The sequence below is a fragment of the Mustela putorius genome, unplaced genomic scaffold, assembly GCF_011764305.1.
Source record: "Mustela putorius furo isolate JIRA1106 unplaced genomic scaffold, ASM1176430v1.1 tig00000083_pilon_pilon_pilon, whole genome shotgun sequence".
Taxonomy (NCBI): Eukaryota; Metazoa; Chordata; class Mammalia; order Carnivora; family Mustelidae; genus Mustela; species Mustela putorius.
Window position 1 is genome coordinate 45,409,841 of NW_025421273.1, and position 18,219 is coordinate 45,428,059.

Genomic DNA, 18,219 nt, shown 5'->3' on the forward strand with positions numbered 1-18,219 from the left:
TCTTGATTTACCTTAAAGAGATGACACGAAAGTATCTAGTTGTGTGTTTGAGGAGAGCATGTTTGGTAGTAGTGAATTAATTTTGTGAGGACAATTTTGATGTTGGGGCTAAGTGAATCCTTACCAACTACATTCACTGTATTGTACTAAAGAGATTTGAAGGGAGGAGAATTTGGTTTTGTTTTACTTATTTTTTTTAGATGAACAAACCAGACCACATTAGAGAATTGGAAGGGAACTACATTTAATGCATATTAGCTAAAATTTGTTTATGATTAATTTTGTTGTGAATTTATCTTCACTAATTGTTGTGCCTAATCTGATCCCTAAAAGCATTTCTAATTAGGCTTCTTGAATCAGACTAATTTGCAAAGACTTTGTTTTTCCAAATTAAATGCTAATTTCTAAATCATTGCCCATAGAAAGTACATTCTGATTTACATGCTTTTAGAAAATAAGACCCCTTTTTTTTAACGCCCTGCTTGTTTGCGCATGATCCAATTTTTTTTTTTTTCTTTAAGCTCCTTAATGAAATTTTCTCTTGACAAATGTGATTTTATTTTCTCTTTTTCCCCTTTCATTAATTACTGTCCTTCCCTTTAGGAGCGCAAAATAATTGAAGACACCGTGGTTCCATTTACTCTTTCATCAAGTTCTGCAGACCAGCTGTCTACATCCTCCTCTGTGACCGAAGGCAGTGGGAAAATGGTGAGACCGCAGATTAAAAGCAATTTGTGAAAAAAAAATAAACCTAAAAATATAAAATAACAAGCCTGAGTTTTCCACCAGTTTAAATCCAGGACTGACCCTTGCCCTAGTGTGGCCAGTGTACCCCATGGTGCTGTCATGGCCAGAGTCATTTCCGGTGAAATCATTACTGGGGCCAGATCTGCTTCCATGGGCTGGCAACCATAGTGTCCCTGCACTGGCTGGAGAGGTCCTGATTAGTGGAGCATTTGCTGGAATGTGCCTCTGACAGCCCATCGTTCACTCATTCAACACACATGTATTCCTCTCCGCCACACCATGCGTCCCTTTGCCCTGGATGGTAGCCAGCAATGCACTCCCTACCAGCCTCTGTGGAAATTGCTTCGAAACCACTCTTAAAATTCCCCATGAAATTTATTTGTGTCTTCAAGGGCTGGAGAGAGCAGAGAAAGGGTGGTCTACCTCCATATCCCCCAAATAAGGTTGGGGAGCTATTGAACAAAAGTCATACCAAGACTTGGAATAGTCTGGAATCTGCATTTAAAAACAAAACAAAACAAAACAAAACCGATGGGCCCGCAAGAGCCATTTCTCCTAACTGAACAGTGAACAGTCCTAGAACTTTGTTTTACTTTGCAAGGTGGGCTTTCTGAGCAGTTCTCTTTCGTGATAACTTTTAAGAGAGATCCAGAGTACACATTGGTTTCAAATCATTGGAAAGCACTAACTATTCAGTTAATTTGGACCATTGTTACTATTCAGTTAATTTGGACAATTATTCTTTACACTGTAAGCAATGTGATTGGAAAAAATGTTTCAAATACACCATGGCCAGAGATGAGTGTTGTTCAGTGTGTTTAAAAATACTCAGTGGGATCCTGGGTGGCTCAGTGAGTTAAGCCTCTGTGTTTGGCTAGGGTCATGATCTCAGGGTCCTGGGATGGAGCCTCACATCAGGCTCTCTGCTAAGCGGAGAGCCTGCTTCCCCCTCTCCCTCTGCCTACCTCTCTCCCTACTTATGATCTCTCTCTCTCTGTCAAATAAATAAATAAAATCTTTTTAAAAAATTAATTAATTAAAACTAAAAAAATAAAAATGATACTCACGGGTGCTTGGGTGGCTCATTTCATTCAAGCCTCTGACTCTTGCTTTTAGCTCAGGTCATCATCTCATGGGTCATGGGATCAAGCCCTGAGTTGGGCTCTGCGCTCAGTGGGGAGTCTGCTTGAGATTCTCTCTCTCCCTCTCCCCCCCCCCACGTGCATTCTTTCTCTCTCTCAGTAAATAAATAATATTCAATATTATCCTTCTTTTCTCAATTAGAATAAGATGGACTTGGAAAATGGTCGAGAGGAAGAACAAGAGACAAGACGGAGGAAGCCACTCCAGGGAGACAACAGTGATTTATTGCATAACCCTCGGGAAGATTGGCCACCAGAGGAAGTGGGCAGGTATGAACTGTATCAGCCTGTCCTTCTACATGAGCAAAGCCAGACTCTGCCTGTTCGCTCCCCAGAAAGGGTACCCATTTCTAATGCAAATCATATTCAGCTTTGAAATTATCATTCCAGTAATACATTACGTGTTGCTTAAACATATTCTAATATCTCCAAAGTCAGTCTTTATGCTCTTGAATATAAATCATCTTATTTTTAAATAGGTGAAATCTTTTTTAAGTGAGGGGAGGTAGTGTAGAATATCAGAGGAGCATGTTGTCCCTTCAAAGCCCCAGATCGAACTGTCATTCACCTGAAATGGTTGATATGTCCGGAGGGAGAAGGGTTGAAATGAGATCCTACTCATGGTCCTACCCACTGTGGGTTGACCATGGACCCGGACTTTACTCTCAGTATCCTCTGAGCTGTGAGAAATCACATTTACTCTGTGTGACAGTATAAAGGATAACAAATGATTGGTTTTGGATAATCATCCCACCCCATGGGTTCCAGTATGTTCCATGGGAAATCCAAACTGCGTACCCAGAAACCCCTAGATCATTCAGTGCTAGCTCAAACTAGAGCAAAATCTGGTTGTAGCTACGAGGCATAGTGGGCTTATTGATGCCACCCTGGGCCTAACCTAGAAGGGACCCTCAAAATCCCGGAAATTGGCAGTACGCTGCCACCAGCAAGTTCTTTATGAGACAGATGTTTGCTTTTGGGGCCCTGAGATACCAGAGAGAGAGAGATTAGCAAGTGTGCAAGCATATGCACACATACACATACACGAGTGTGCGGAGATACACGTGTGTACACACATACCACACACTGCACCTTCCGAGAGCCCCAAAGATGTGAAAGGCTAGAGTCATTTTCAAAGACTGTCCAATTTGAAAGTTTGGCTGTAAGTGGAGCCCCTCTGGTAGGATCTGCTCTGAGAATTCTCCCATGTCCATCAGCCAGAGACTGGGTGGATTGTGGCCATGGGGTCTTCGGGCCCATGCCCAGAGTCTGCAGAGCCTTTGGGATATAGCTCATCTATTTCCAGTTAACACTATTTAAAGAAACTTTTCAGTTTCATGAAACAAAAGCCACTGGTCAGGAATATTTGAATGATGCTGCTAAGCAAATTCATACGTGAATTTTTTCTGCTTCTCCAGACAGTCCCTGTTATCTCCAGAAACTCTGAACATTTTTAAACCTCTCCATCTCCTTCTCTTGCACACAGATGCTACTGCAAGGCCAGTGAATTCTCATGAGCTGCCCAAACCTGTGGGGCCCAAGCATTTTCTACTATAAGTCCTCTCCTGTGAAAATCTGGGAAATTCCAGTTGGCTCTGGTATCCCTTGAAATGATCAGAAATGAAGACCTTTATGGACAAGGAGATGGGGAAGACTTCAGAAATAATGGTTTCTCAAGCTTACTAAATTGATGGATAATGAAAAATGTGTAGGATTCTCCAGTACTTTAAATCTGGTTTAAAATGAATAGAATAAATTTTTCATTAGTCCCGTTTCTTTTTTTCATTTTATAACTAGGTATTTCCATGCCCTAAGGGATAGGATAAGTTTAGTTGGGTTGCTTTCATCTCTGTTCTGAAATATACATTTGTTTATCTCAACAGCCTAACTCAAGGGGCCGTGGCTCATTCTAAGAATCCTGTATCGAAAGGAGGCCATCAGGACCAACAGTTGGACACACAAACTGGGGCCCTACACTATGGGATGAACTCACAGCTAGCTCAGGGTAAGAATGGGTGTTGAAACCCAATAATGAAATTATTAGAACACCCCCCACACACGTGGTTCAGACAGGTATGAACTCTACTGGCTGTGGGCCTCTCTTGTAGCTTACTCCAAACAGCACAGTGAAAAGACTCCCACCACTGTGGGCCCACAGTCTACATGAACTCAAGGTGAGACCCCAGTGGGCATTAGTGCTTTCAAGAAGGAGGACATACGGAGCACTAGGGGGATGTTACTGAACACTAAGTTTATGTTCTTTATTCTTTCCTCGGCCTCAGATCCATCCCCGAGTCAGCAGGTATCAAACCCATCGATGCACATTCTAGAAGATGTGAAGCCAAAAACCCTCCCTTTGGATAAAAACATTAACCATCAGATCGAATCTCCGGGTGAAAGACGGAAGTGAGTAGCAAAATAAGATGGATGTGGAATTCCTTTGCTTTTTGAAATTTATCGACTAAGAATGGGAAACAAGTGTGAGATGGCAAGATGTCAGCAGTCGTTTTGTGCTTCTTGTCCACTGACTCTGAGTGATCAGAAAATAAGTATTTATGGATGTCTGAGACAGTCTTCCTGGCAAGTAAATATGGACTCTGATTTTTATCAATTTGTAATTGATAATGTCTTCAGCCTACAAATCTAAACATTTGGGAAGAATTTGCAGGCCTATTGCATAAGTGATTTATTTAAGTGAGTTAAATTGTCTCAGAGCCTGTTTCAAGAAAAAAAGTGTTTTTCTCTCATTTACATGCACTCCTATGAAGTAACTACCACAGGTTATATTCTTATTTTTTAAAAACCATATTATTTTACAATAAGAATAGTTCCTATCATTTTTTAAGCCTTTCAATATATAATAGGCACTGTGTTGAATGGTTTACATATCTCATCCCTTTTTATATACGTTAATTCACTGAATTCTTCCAGTAACTTTACTGGGTCTTGTTTCCATTTTAGAGAAGAGGACATTGAGGCTCAGGGAAATTAAATAACTTATCCAAAGTATTTGACTGATTAAGTGGTGGAAGAAGTCAAAATGAAACCATAGTTCCTAGATAAAATCATATTTGGACAAGAGGTTCCTTGTAACCAGTTTTTAAAATATATAACATTCATGATGCATTAACCAATCATTCTACCTAGAGCCAGATGACCTAGATTTAAACTTTGATTCTTCCACTTGCCGACATAGGACTTTGAGCAAGGCAAATCACAGGCAAATCTCATGAGACACCAAGAGCACCTGTCAAGCCACTGCAGTAGCTTCTGGCTGGGGCCATTCTGCTGTGTGGATGTTCATGACCTAGCAGTTATTACATGTTTTGAACATTACCCCTAATTACTTGTACCCATGATGAAATTATTGATAGGGGTAGAAGCCACCTCGTTTAAAAAAAAAAAAAAAAAAATCTCCATTAACGCTCTACCCTTAGCTCTGGGCTCCTTTAAGAGCTTTTTCCTATATCCTGACTCATCTCTCCCTTCCCACCCAGTCCATGATTTTTATATCTAACCCAGCATGCAATGTCAACTAGAGTCATTCCTGGAAAAAATAATAATAATAAATACTAGAAAGATACTGTGTCTTCCTGTCCAACCGTGCCAACCTGGTTTTGATATTAACGCAGCCAATGCACATCCAGGCTTTGCTGGATGGAATGACTATGTCTGTTCTTCATAAAAAATTACCACTAGGACACGCTGTTGTTTTCTATTTTGTTGTCAAGGGAGTGTTTGTTTTGTTTTGTTTTCATCCAGAAAGTCTCTCCTTGTGGGAGGGGCTTCTCTTCGCTTCTCCTAATTCTTGGCTCCTTTACCGTGTTACAGGAAAAGCCCTCGAGAGAATTTCCAGGCTGGGCCCTTGTTCCCTTGTTCCCCCACCCCTCCTGGCCAATCACCAAACAGGTACAAGAGGTTAGAAAGCCTTTCTGAGGCTGCTTGATTTCACCTTGTGCCTGCTGAGCATGATTTCAACCAAATTAGTGCTTGCCAGATGATTCTGAGAGATGTGTTCACCTGATTCTCCTCCTAACGACACACACACACACACACACACACACACACACACACATACACACACAGGCAGGAGGGAAGAACACATCCCCCATCGGCCTGCAGATTTTCTCAGCCCATGATAGAAAAAGCCAAGAGTATGATGTTGGCACGGCTGTGGCCATGGGGCTTTAATTACATTGTGCAGAACCCAGAATCTAATAATAAAATCCACCAGACAATTGCTGGGCTCCTCAGCTGGCGCCTTTCCCTCCAAGTTTGGCCGGGCCTTCTGGGCAGGGTCTGCTGCTGGCTCTTAACGGGGACCCAGGCGGGGACTAGCAACGAAACTTCATCCTTCCCTTTCCCCCACTCAAGCCCTGTTACAGTTGCCTCTGGACATTAATCGGGCCCCACGATATTCTTAAAAGCTGCCTGAGTTCCCATTCACTGGAGAGACCAAAGCAGTGGGAACTCAGAGGTTTTCTTTGATTTAGAAATTCCATTTTACTACCGGATAAGAGGGAAATCCTAATGAACAGAGTTTGCTCGAAGCAACTCTTCCTCTTTTCTTTTGTCTTCCTTTCTGTTTCTTCAGTTCCTCTGTACCCTGTTGGCTTTTGAATGAAATTGCATATTTTAAAATTTCTTGTGTAATCCCAAGAGCTTTCCAGACAGTGGGCATCACTGTGATCTAATCTCAGGGGTGGGGAAGCTGTCTGAGAGGAGGCCAGCTAGTGCTCTCAGCCTGTGTCAGTGCGCGGGGTCTGGGTCTAGTCCGGTGGTCGGCCCTGTAGTAGGGGCTTGGGGGAGGGCAGAGATGGGGGAGACGCAGCCTGTGCTCTCTAGGCGCTTTACAACTCAGAGAGATGGCAAGTGCCCGGTTTATGGAGTCCCAGAGTGTTTGCACTGGAAGAGGGGGTAGGTGGAGACCATCTAATCCAATCCTCTCATTTTAAACATGAAAGCAAAACCCAAAGTGCATTCCTTATACCTGATCATGAAACTTGGTGACGGAGCAGAGAATGGGTCCTGCGTCTGCCTGGTACCTAGTGGGCTGCGTGACAATTGCCTCTATTTTTAAACCAAAACAACAACAATTTTTCTTAATAAGTAGAAAGAAATGCCTCGAGGGCCAATGAACCCCAGTGATAGAAAATCCTAAAGCAGTACTGAAGCCTTAGTAAAGCTAAATTGGATTATCTTTTAGGACTTAAGAAAACATAGGAGAAGTACACTGAGTCATTTCAGGGCATTTAATCGTGTGGTTGAATCAACACAACATAGACTTCCTGTAACAGATGACTGAAACCACACACACACACACACACACACATACACACACACATCCCCCAAATTCTGTGCCACGATGGAGGCCTGTAGTATTGGGCCCAGCAGGCCGCTTGCAACTTGTGTCTGATGCTTAATTCCTGCTCGTTATTAGTTCAGTAATTGCCATTGCATTCATGATATAAACCATCCATGGTTTATATCTTATATTATATCTTATACTTATAGATATATATCTATATCTTATATATATATATCTTATATTTAAGATGTTAAAATCCATCTTTTTTTTTTTTTTGCTTGAGGCTACATATTAGTGCATTTGACCAACTACTCTAAATGAACGTCTTATTACTCCGTATATTTTGAAACCCAGGTCTATCAGCGGGAAGAAGCTGTGCTCGTCCTGTGGGCTCCCTCTGGGCAAAGGAGCCGCCATGATCATCGAGACCCTCCATCTCTATTTCCACATCCAGTGCTTTAGGGTACGTATGCCCGCCCTCCTCTCTGAGGGATGTGTTCTAGCATCTTCTAGCATCATTCTGTGCTGAGAAATTTCCTCCCGGAACTCCCGACGGGCCTCTGCTCGTGAGGCCAGGCCCTCTGGGTTGTACGGAAGTGTTTGCAGAGCCCGCCCTTCAGGAAGAAACTCTCCCCTCACACGTTCCTCTGGGACGGCAGGTGAGAAGAAGCAAAACGGATTTGCGCAGTGTGTCTGGAATGTAGCATCTTTTCCGCTTCTGACATTCTTGTGGCTTCACAGCAAAGGTTTTTATCTTTGGATGGAAGATTTTCCATCAATTAAGTGGCTAACAGCTAGGTGGTTCCTTGTAGGTCTCTGAATGCCTTTGTGCATAATCACGAATTGAGTATCGCTCCCTCTGAGAAGCTGTCCTGACCCCCAGACAATGTCAGTTCCTTCACAGTCCTTAGAGAGAGCATTTCCTGCTCCTTACCACTCGCTTGTTTCATTGTTGAATCATCACCTCCTCGAATACAACGTCCCCTCCATAAGGGCGGGGGCCGTATCTGTCCAGCTCACCGTGATTTCCTCTGAACCTAGCAGAAATGAAGGAATTGACCAATTCACTGAAAATGCAGAGGCCTCGCTCCTAGTCCCACATCTCCTGCTAATAAGGGGGAGGTGAACTAGTACGGAGGTGAACCACTTCTAGCTCATTTAATGAAATTGACAAGTTGGGACTCTATCAGCACTTCTTTTTTTTCTTTTTCCCCCACTCCTGGACACAATTCCAGTTAATATCTTATGTTGAAGCTAAACCCTTGAACTCTGAGTGAGAATCATTTCTTTCTCTTCACCAAGCTACTGTGCTTTCTCTCGAATTTTGTCCTGTTCCTTTGTCAGTAGTGTCTTCAGCTATTAAGTAAACTTGCATGGTTTTAAAATAACTCCCACTTTACCTATAAGCTAAGAGAAAGCAAGTAAAGTCCCAAAATCATTAATTTAGTCATATTAGTAATTAGTGCAAAGCAGGACTTACCATGAGTAAAACATAATATGGATCCTTAATTAGACTCCAATTATCAATATTCTCATTGTAAAATGAAGCTGGACAATGTATATCCCCACTTGTCTCGGAGTGTTTTGAGGCTCAAAGAATATACTTTTTAATTCCTGGCAATGCCAAGATAATGTGCTCTGATACCACAGTTTGTCCTCAGAGAATTTCCCCGAACTTGAAATAATCCAGATGGCAAAGAGTCTTCGCGGTTTCTCAAGGGAGAGGAGACTGGCCTTCTTAGCTATCAAAGCCTTTATTCTCTCTAATGATTCACTTCCTAGAGCTGATCTGACCCCTTAAGGCACATTGTCTCTTAGATTTACCCCCTACCCTGCAAGTCAGTGGAGCTTATAACATAATTTGGATGAAGCTTTCCTCTACCCTCTGGGTGACCTTAGAGCATGAATCTGGCCCTGGTCCTCTTTGGAGCTGGGTTCTAATCCCCCCAACCCACCACAAAAGGCTGGCCTCTGAAACTACTTCGTTCCCACCTTCTCCGTTCTAAGCAATGCCTCCTCAGGCTGACTGTGCTGAAACGTGTTCTTTTCCTGCTGGATTTGTAGCAGTGGGCGTTACTGCTTTCAGTGTGGAAACGTGAGGTGAGCCATTTCCTAGTCATTCTGATCTGGCAGAACTCGCCAACAGTAGTAGAAAGCATTTCAAGATTATTCACAATTATCAAGTTTGAATTGATAATCCATTGGCCATGTGTTTATTTAAAACCACTAGGATGTCATCTGTTTGGAATGGTTGTTCCGTCCTGATTGGGGGTTAACTTGACACCACCTACCAGCTCTACAATCCTGGACAAGTCAGCGAGCCTTGGAATCAGTGTCCTTTTCTGCAAAAATGCAAGGAGTTAGGATAAAATGCTACAAGTGTGTTGTTGCTGTGAGTCAGCTCTGGTACAACATCTGCCATATAGTAGATGCTCAACAAATGTGGAGGTTGTAGAAGCGATTGTTGCGTACTTGTGCGAACCATAACTAAGCATTATAAAGAAATGAGTCCTTGTGCACCTTATAACTTCTGTTCTTTCTGCCCTACAGTGCGGGGTCTGTAAAGGACAGCTTGGAGATGCAGTGAGTGGGACGGATGTTAGGATTCGAAATGGTCTTCTGAACTGTAACGATTGCTACATGCGATCCAGAAGTAAGTACCGGGGGGGGGGGGGCAGACATAGGATACCTTGAGACGAGTGTGGTCCTATGCCTTCTACAGGGCCCGATTTAGAAATTCAACTGTTCCTCCTCATTGATTGACACGCCTACCCTGAGGATAGGATTTATTAGCAGGTAGGGAAAAGAAACAATAAGGAAACAACCCGTATTTACCACTTGTTTCTTACTGGAAGTTACTGTTACAGTGTGGCCAAATTCTTTTTTATCCAGAAACATTATTTTTATCCGTTAATACACCAGGGAGGTAAAACCAAGTTCGAGACATTGCTTGAGCTCACCTTAGAGATTTTGGGGAGATAGAAGGAAGATACAAGATCTGTGAAACACTGTTCATTTGTAGAGGCATATCTTTAGAAAGCCAGCACCACTTGGGATGGTGTCAGTGTGAAGAATGGCTCTCCAGTGTTCAGCAACTCAAGCACCGGGTCCTCAATGTCCGCATGCCCTACAGTCAGGAGTTGTATGACATGGTCTGGCTTTGTTGCCAGCTAACGTGAAAGTTCCTTTAGAGCCAAGATGAGGGGTTCTACTTCTCTGGAATCCCTGCCCCATACTCCTTCGAAATGCCTTAGTACGGAAACTGAGCTTAACCAGTCTCTGGGGCCCTGAAGCCCATTCGAGCAGTCCGCCCCTAATCCGGTGTCTGGGTCTCCTACTGTAGACAGTTCACGTTGTTTTTGAGGGCACCAGGGGGCGCTGTTGCCCAGCTGCTGTTTAGAAGATCTGCAACTAGCCAGCCAGTGGCTCATCTCCAAAGTACTGTCCTTCTGGTGGGGAGACTTCCAGCAAATTCATCAGTAGGAATTTCTTCCTTTAAAAACAATGGAGGGAGAGGCGCCTGGGTGGCTAAGTGAGTTAAGCCTCTGCCTTCAGCTCAGGTTATGATCTCAGGGTGCTGGGACTGAGCTCCGCATTGGACCCCCTGCTCAGCGGGAAGCCTGCTTCTCCCTCTCCCTCTCCCCTTGCTTGTGTTCCTTCTCTCGCTGTGTCTTTCTCTGTCAAATAAATACATAAAAATCTTTTCAAAAAGTGAATAAAATAAAAATAAAAACAATGGAGGTGAGGAGTTGAAATTCAAGAATCTTATTTCTCAAAGTAAGTTAAAGAACATCTTTAGGCTTTTTACATGGGTATCTAAATCTGCAAGACTGAAGATTTGAAGAGTGAAATTGAAATTAAGTTGTTTTATTGCTATAAATTTAGTCAGTTAGGGAAGTATATGCCTCTTTTAATAAAATCCTAGGAAATAAGAATTAGATCAAACCCAGGTGGTTTTGATCTATGACAAACATTTGACTTAAAGTCAAAACAATTCCCAATTTTGAGCTGCTGCCCTCAAAACAGAACCATGTATACCACATATTATATATATATATTAATTTTATATAATTATAATATTTATATAGTATATAATATTGATATCAACTTAAGCTATGTGTTATACATGTAAAATATGGTATAAATAGTAAAAAATAACTAAAATGAGCAACAAATGGAAGAGTATACCATGGATGATCCTAAAGTATATATATAGTAAATAAATATATTTATTTTATCTGATTTTTATTTGCTTATTTTTATACATTACAATGGAAAACTAAGCCCTTTTCTCCCATATTCCAAAGTGATTTTAACTATCCTCTTGGACAAATAATACTTTTCTCAACCTCAATGAACCAGATGAATGTGAATCATGGAACCAGAAGAGGGCGCTCTTAGGTTGAAGGACTGTTGAGCCAGATTTCAACTGTACTGGAAATCTGAATTTCTTTCATAATTTAAAGTGCTTGAGGGATATCCACAGAGAACAAACCTGAGCCCACGTCTGGGTTACAGCAACCTGTTTTCATCCAGATTTTTACTTTAATTGAGAGAGTGGGTGATTCATTGTCATTTCTTTTGGAAACGAGCTTTTTGGATCTAGGCCAGCAATTTTCTCTTGTGTATACAAATAAAAAGGACCTTAACTGCTTTTAATTCCAAATCTAAAGACAAGAACCATGGAGTTATAATAGCCTATATGAGGTTACAAATTATAATAGTCTCATAAGATAAAAAAAAAATAAAGTGATTTAGAGGTAGACTAACATGATTTTTAAAATATTTTATTTTATACAAAATACTAGGAAATTCTTTTTTCTTTGGATACTAAGAAGAAAGCAAGAAGGCATATTACTTCTCTGCCTAGATGATGTCTATAGACATTCAAAGGAATGAGTCAATAAAATTATAAATGGTATAAGGTTAGAAAATAGGGTTGTTTAGGGAGACACCGAATTAAAAGTGAAAGTCTCCAAAATTAACCACTGTAATCACTTTCTAATTATTTCTTAGAGAGAAGGTTAGAATGTACATTTGTATGTGTGTACACACACACATACACACACACACACACACCATATGTGTGCGATACATCTACCCACCTATGTTCTGTTTTTTTATTTCACGAAGATAATCACATAGTGTCCTTTACTTTTGTTGCTCTTGTGTTTAATTTAATGATATATTATGGCAATTTTTCTTTTGGTCATTTTCTCATATAACATTCTTTCTCCCCATGCTTTTAGATGGCTTTTTAGTACCCGAATACAGTCCCATTGTGTGGACTTGCCGTAATTACAGACTATTCTCTGTGCATGGGCACTTCAGTTGTTTCCAGTGTTTTAATATGTTCTGGGTAAAGGCCTCCGTGGACATCCACGTACAGATGTCCTCATGAACAGTCGAAAGCATTTCTGTAGGGTAGATTCTGAGCACTGGGACTGCTGAGTTAACAGTCATGTGCTTTTAAAATTTTCAGACAACTTGTCTAATTATCTTCCAGAAAAGTGCACTCTCCCTGCAAAGTCCGTAAGAGAGCCTCTTTCTCTCTCCATGCCTGTGTCAGTTCTGGATCACATCAGACTTTTAAAATTCCTACTGTGTTGCATGGGGAAGGGAAAATTGCATTGTTTTGACCTGTATGTCTTTAAGTGAGTTTGAACATCTTGTTTATGGACCATTTCTATTTCTTTTTTGCTATTAAAAAAAAATGTATCTTTCTTCTCTATCCTTTGCCCATGGTTCTGCTAATACTTGATTTGTAGTTCTTTTAAAGTAAAGACATTTTCCCTTGATTTTATATTTGCTGCTTATTGCCATTGTCATTGGTCTTTCTACTTCGTGAACTTTTTTTCATAGAAAAGATTTTCATGTAAAGTAATTAAACATATCTTTTTTCAATCTTTCCTTTTTGGATTCTGGGTTCTGTGTCCTGCTTAGAAAAACTTTCACTACTTCAAGGATTTAGCTGGGATTTCTCCCAGAATTATTCTTTATTTTCTCTTTCACATGAAACTACGTGATCATCACAAATATATTTTGGGACAAGAACTGAGATAGATATCCAATCTTTTTTTCCCCCCAGTTACAAGTTGTGCAAATTTAACTGAAGAATCCTTTTTTTTTTTTTTCCCATTAATTTGAAATGCCAGCTTTCTCATAAATGGAGTTCCCCATAGGTATTTGGATCTATTTCTAGATGTTTTATTATGTCTTATTAACCTACTAATTCTCAAGTGTTGAATAGTTTTAATTATTATAGCTTCTTAATATGTTTTCATATTGAGTAATAATGACTACTTTCTTTCCAGTTGTTTTTTCCTAACTCTTCTTTCATGTTTATTTTTCCAGGTAGATATTAATATTATATTGGGGCTAAACTTAACACATGACAGGGATAATGACCAGCATATCTGAGAATAGTGCTCATTTCTTTCTTGGTGTCAGAAGAAACAAATGTATTAGCTTAAATGTGAATCAGTGGAGGAGATAATAGTTGGCTCGAGAAGTATAAATATAGTTGAATTGTTTGAGTATATCCCAGATGCAATTTTTTTAAAAAGTCAGAATGAAGAGAAATGGCTAAAAATCATTTTTCTTTCGTTTTTATCTGATTCTTATATGAGTTGGGTGGGGATGGGTAGATGGAAGGGGTGGTTTACATCATAGGCGTTCTAAGTGAAACAAAATGATTTCATTGTGTGGAATAATAAAGCCTGGATGTATAATCCTATTTCCTTCAAGTAACTAGTCACATTTAAATGAAATTTTTCTGTTGGAGGGGAGAAATTCCATAACAGCATATTAAAATGCAATTCCTAAAAGCAATGTAAACAGTTTTTAAGTTCATATGTAAATGGGAATGGAAGTGCAAAACAAATCACCTGCCACAAATCAAGCCTTCACGTGGCTAACTTGTGCCATTTGTGCTTGGGTATTGGGTGACTGTGTCTCTGTGTCGGATGATTCCGTCATTCATTCTGGTGAAATGCATTTATTGCAAAATCTCCAGGGTCTTTTCCAGTGTTGCGATTGTCTCATTACCACTCTAGTGCCTCCAACGAAAGAGAAACTTTGTGAAGGTTTCTGCAGGAAATACGGAATCCAAACCATCCTTCTAGATGGAATTGCCAGATAAAATAGAAGATGCCCCCATTAGAATGTTTTTGCCCTATTAAATTTGAATTTCAGATAAACAATGATTTTTTTTTTAGTAACTGTACCCAAATATTCCATGGTCAGGATTTAGCACAAGTATATCTCAAATAGCACATAGGATATACTTATACTAACAAAAAAATTATTATATTTTAATTTGTTGTTTACCTGAAACTCAAATTTTGTTGGGTGTTCTGTGTTTTTATTTACTAAATCTAGCAAATATGTATGAGTCCATATGTAGATCCCATGTCACATTCCCCTGGCTGCAATGTATTTATTCTTCTAGAAACCAAAACCTAAAGGACCAGAAAAGAGAGAATGTTTTCTTGCTTATTTGCCCCTAGAAGACAAGGCAGGGAGTTTAACAAAGATCATTTGGCTTAAGGGTGAAATCCAGAGGATTTCAACCAAACTTGACAGGGCAGATGAATCCCCAGGACTCCTTGTTACATTCTGGGATGGAACTCAGGAGTGCCCTGTCTGACCACCTACTGGTGACGCCAGTACTTCTCTTCCCTGGGCCACACTTGGAGCAGCAGAGGGGGACAAATCCCCGCTCAGAGGGAGAAGAGATTTGGGCAGAGGTCATTACCAGTGCCCTGAGGCAAGAAGTGTTGCGTCCTCTAACCAAATACTACCCCGTGTTCTTTGTCGCAGGTGCTGGCCAGCCCACAACATTGTGACGCGCTTTTCAAGCTTCCAGATCACTCACCGTTTCTTTCTGGAGGGTGTCCCCGGCGACCATTTCACCAAATCCCAAGTGTGGGGGCTCCTTGGCATTTACCTAATTTCGGAAAGGCTGTTCTAAAAGATGGTATCTGTTCTTCTGTAGCACAGTGTTTGCATTCTTCCTGGTTTTCCGTTTTGGTTTTGATTTTTGTTTTCTTTTGGTTTTGCATTTGCACAGTATATACAAACGAATAAATACAGTGTCGTGATCCTGTAGTTCACACGAAGGTCTTACCGTGGGCCAACAGGCTCATGGTTTCAAATGGGTTCTTCTCTTCTCTGAGAGTTCCTGAGATGAATGAGGCAATAAACTTGTTTCGTTGTAGTATTTTTAGGAATTAAACACTTCATGTTTACAGAATTGAGCTGCAGAAAGTGCAAGACATGCCAATTTGAGATGTGTCATCTTCTACGATGGAAGCCTAGCATTCATGCATTTCAGAAACTAAAAATCACACTGTAGAGCTCTGAGCTATAACTTGTTTTTAACGCAGAGACGCTAGTCTGATACTACATACTGTAATCCCGAGACATCTCTTACTTACCTTTGGAGGTGGAAGTCCTACCAATAAATTATTGCACCATTAGTGTTAGATTTTGTGTGCTTTGGAAGTTCTGTCATTCACAGAGGCTGGTCCGTTAAATAAAGCAAACCCTTGCAGTATCAGCTCAACTTACTCTATGGGGACACTGCCCAAGGGTAGGAAGAAACCATAGGAAAATATTTCAGTCATCGTCTCCAAAGTTCTTACCAAAATCTGTGAGAAAGTTTTATCTCCAGAAGAGTGGTGGGTCAGTGAGAGCCGGGAGGGTTTTGGTGCTTGCTTCTCTTCAGGCTGTAGATCAAATAAGAGACTCCGTGTGAGGCCTTTGGAAGCTGCCACCAAGATTAGTCCATCATGAAGTGTGACCCGGGCTCACCCTTGCCTACAAGTTCTTCTTGAGGGCCCGAAGGTGTCTAAAGCAAAGCATTAAGACCCTCCTCCTAGAACCCAATGACATATGTCGTCATGAGCCACCAACGAGCGATCAGCAAGAAGAACTTCCAACTCACAGTGCACCCGGCCCACCGCAGTGGACATCTGCCCTCTCCCGTTCTCCTGGATCACCAACCCTCTTGACTGTTGACAATTCTAGAACTTCAGAGCGGAGCTCTTGTGGAGAGCTGGCTTCCTGTCTGCCCTGTGTGCTGAGTTTCCACTGGCCAAGAAAGGACTCCAGTTACTAAAAAGCATCACGTTTTAGATCTCCAGGCTGTTTTTCTTTAAGACTGGGGAAAGGGGAACTATTTATTCTGCCTTAAAATGACGGCAAATACGTGAAGATGACATTTTGTGAATGTAGACTATGGATATACTCCTAATAGGTTAATGTAGTCATACAAGGAGATTAAGTAGATGTTTTTCTGTTTATGTAAGCAATAATTTTTTTTTCCTGTGTCTTATTGAGTAGGGCTAGCAATTATTTATTTACATGCTAGACTGTTCTCTGCATGCGGGTTCCATGTAAGTGCAGAAATTCCCTCAGCCACTGGAGGTAATTTGACCATCTTGTCATTTGGAAGAGCTGTTGTTAGATTGGAATTTACACATCATTTCATTAAAAAATTGTGCCTTAGAAAATGCGAAGCTGTTGCACATAGTTAGTGATGAACTCTGGATACAGTATGTTGAAGAGAGGTGAAGTCACTTCCAAGTCATGAAGACTTCTCGTGGAGGTGTTCGCTGTTTTACAGGAAAAAAAAAATTAAAAAAAAAGAAAAAGAAAAATAGAAAAAAAATTTAAAAGTTTTGAAAATGTACAGATTAAGTTCAATATTTTGATTAACCACTTGCATGTTTTATTAAATATTTTGATAATGTGGATGTTTACACTTTGCATGATATTAGCAGAGTACTTTGCCACAAATAATGCACAAAACATGTACAATATGATCATTCATAACCGATTTTTATAGAATACTTTTTACATGTGTAACTCCATCTGTTATGTAAGGACTATATGAATAATGCACATTCTCTTCTGGTTTCACAAACCCATTTATACATATTTCTTAGTGAGCCTCATTGTACATGTATTGAAGCCTGAATCAAGTCAAGAAAAATAAAGCCCCATTCTCCAGCTGCGAAATGTGCTCTCCCATAATGAACAATAGTCACCAGCACAGAATAATCTCCAACATTTTCTAAATTCTAATTGCCAACTGTTTCTATTTATATTTGATTTCTATTTCATTTGGAGTCTGTTACATGGCATCTCAGGCAGACTAGATCTTGTTTTTTCCAATGCAGCATAGCGAGTATGATCTATTTCTTTTCAAATAATCTTTGAGATCCCGGGGAAGGGGGGGAAGCTCTGCTCTGTTGAGCTACGATGGAAATGCGCTTGTTTAAAAAAAGCAGATGAGGCAAGTGAGTGATTTATTGTTCTTGAGGAAATATACGATTTTCCCCCTCATGCTCCAAAAGCTAGTCCTTTCTCTTTATTAAGAAAAAATGAGTAACCCTTTGTTTTTCACTAACTAGCAATCCATGTCATTTCCTCATTCTTTCTACGTAGTGTTATTAAGGCAAGACCTATTCTAGTTATCTATACACAGTGTAAGACGTAACAAACTGAAATGATCCACCTCATATGTGAGTCCGTCCGAAAGGTGTTACTGCTCTGGGTGGGCCAATGTTCTCTATCAGTTATACTAACCTTCATTTAAAAATATTTATTCTAAAATGCCTCTGAGAAATAGTTAAAAAAAAAAAGAAAAATTAAAAGTTGTCTAAAATGCAACAGCTTTTATAGTAAATGTACATTTATAAATAAAATACTCAAATCAACTTTGTACTCTATTAATTGGGAGGGTAGGGAGGAGGGGGTCAGCTTTTGGACTTGGGGAAGAGAGAATCAGGCTCTCTCCATTGTAGCTTCGGGTCTGGGGTTATGTAATCGGATGTTGGCCATGAAGCATGTTTGCATATGCATCTTGTTCCATTTTTGAGGTCAGCTGTTTAAGGCAAATCGAACTTAGCAGCTGGTTGTAGGAGTCACTAAGGCATTGCCTTCCACGGAAGGATTCAGACTCCTTGAGCTGAGACACACAGTCACCAGGAGAGACCCTGCAAATGCCAGTGGAAA

The 18,219-nt window shown here is 40.5% G+C and overlaps 1 protein-coding gene across 26 annotated transcripts in view; it reads left to right on the top strand.

Moving 5' to 3' along the window:
- The window catches only part of LIMCH1 (LIM and calponin homology domains 1), a 326,042-nt gene extending 308,121 nt beyond the window's left edge, over positions 1-17,921 (top strand). For 10 of the 26 annotated variants that reach the window (XM_013062180.2, XM_045076822.1, XM_004764069.2 and 7 more), the window contains 7 exons: positions 604-708; positions 2,032-2,159; positions 3,773-3,894; positions 4,172-4,295; positions 7,552-7,660; positions 9,748-9,850; positions 15,019-17,921. In XM_013062180.2, the coding sequence (XP_012917634.1) occupies positions 604-708; positions 2,032-2,159; positions 3,773-3,894; positions 4,172-4,295; positions 7,552-7,660; positions 9,748-9,850; positions 15,019-15,044 (717 nt within the window). In that variant the 3' untranslated portion in view covers positions 15,045-17,921. Of the gene's footprint in view, positions 1-603; positions 709-2,031; positions 2,160-3,772; positions 3,895-4,171; positions 4,296-5,720; positions 5,808-7,551; positions 7,661-9,747; positions 9,851-15,018 lie in introns of all 26 variants that reach the window. The other 16 variants (XM_013062177.2, XM_013062178.2, XM_004764058.2 and 13 more) reach the window with 2 other exon arrangements.
- The last annotated feature ends 298 nt before the right edge of the window (positions 17,922-18,219 follow it).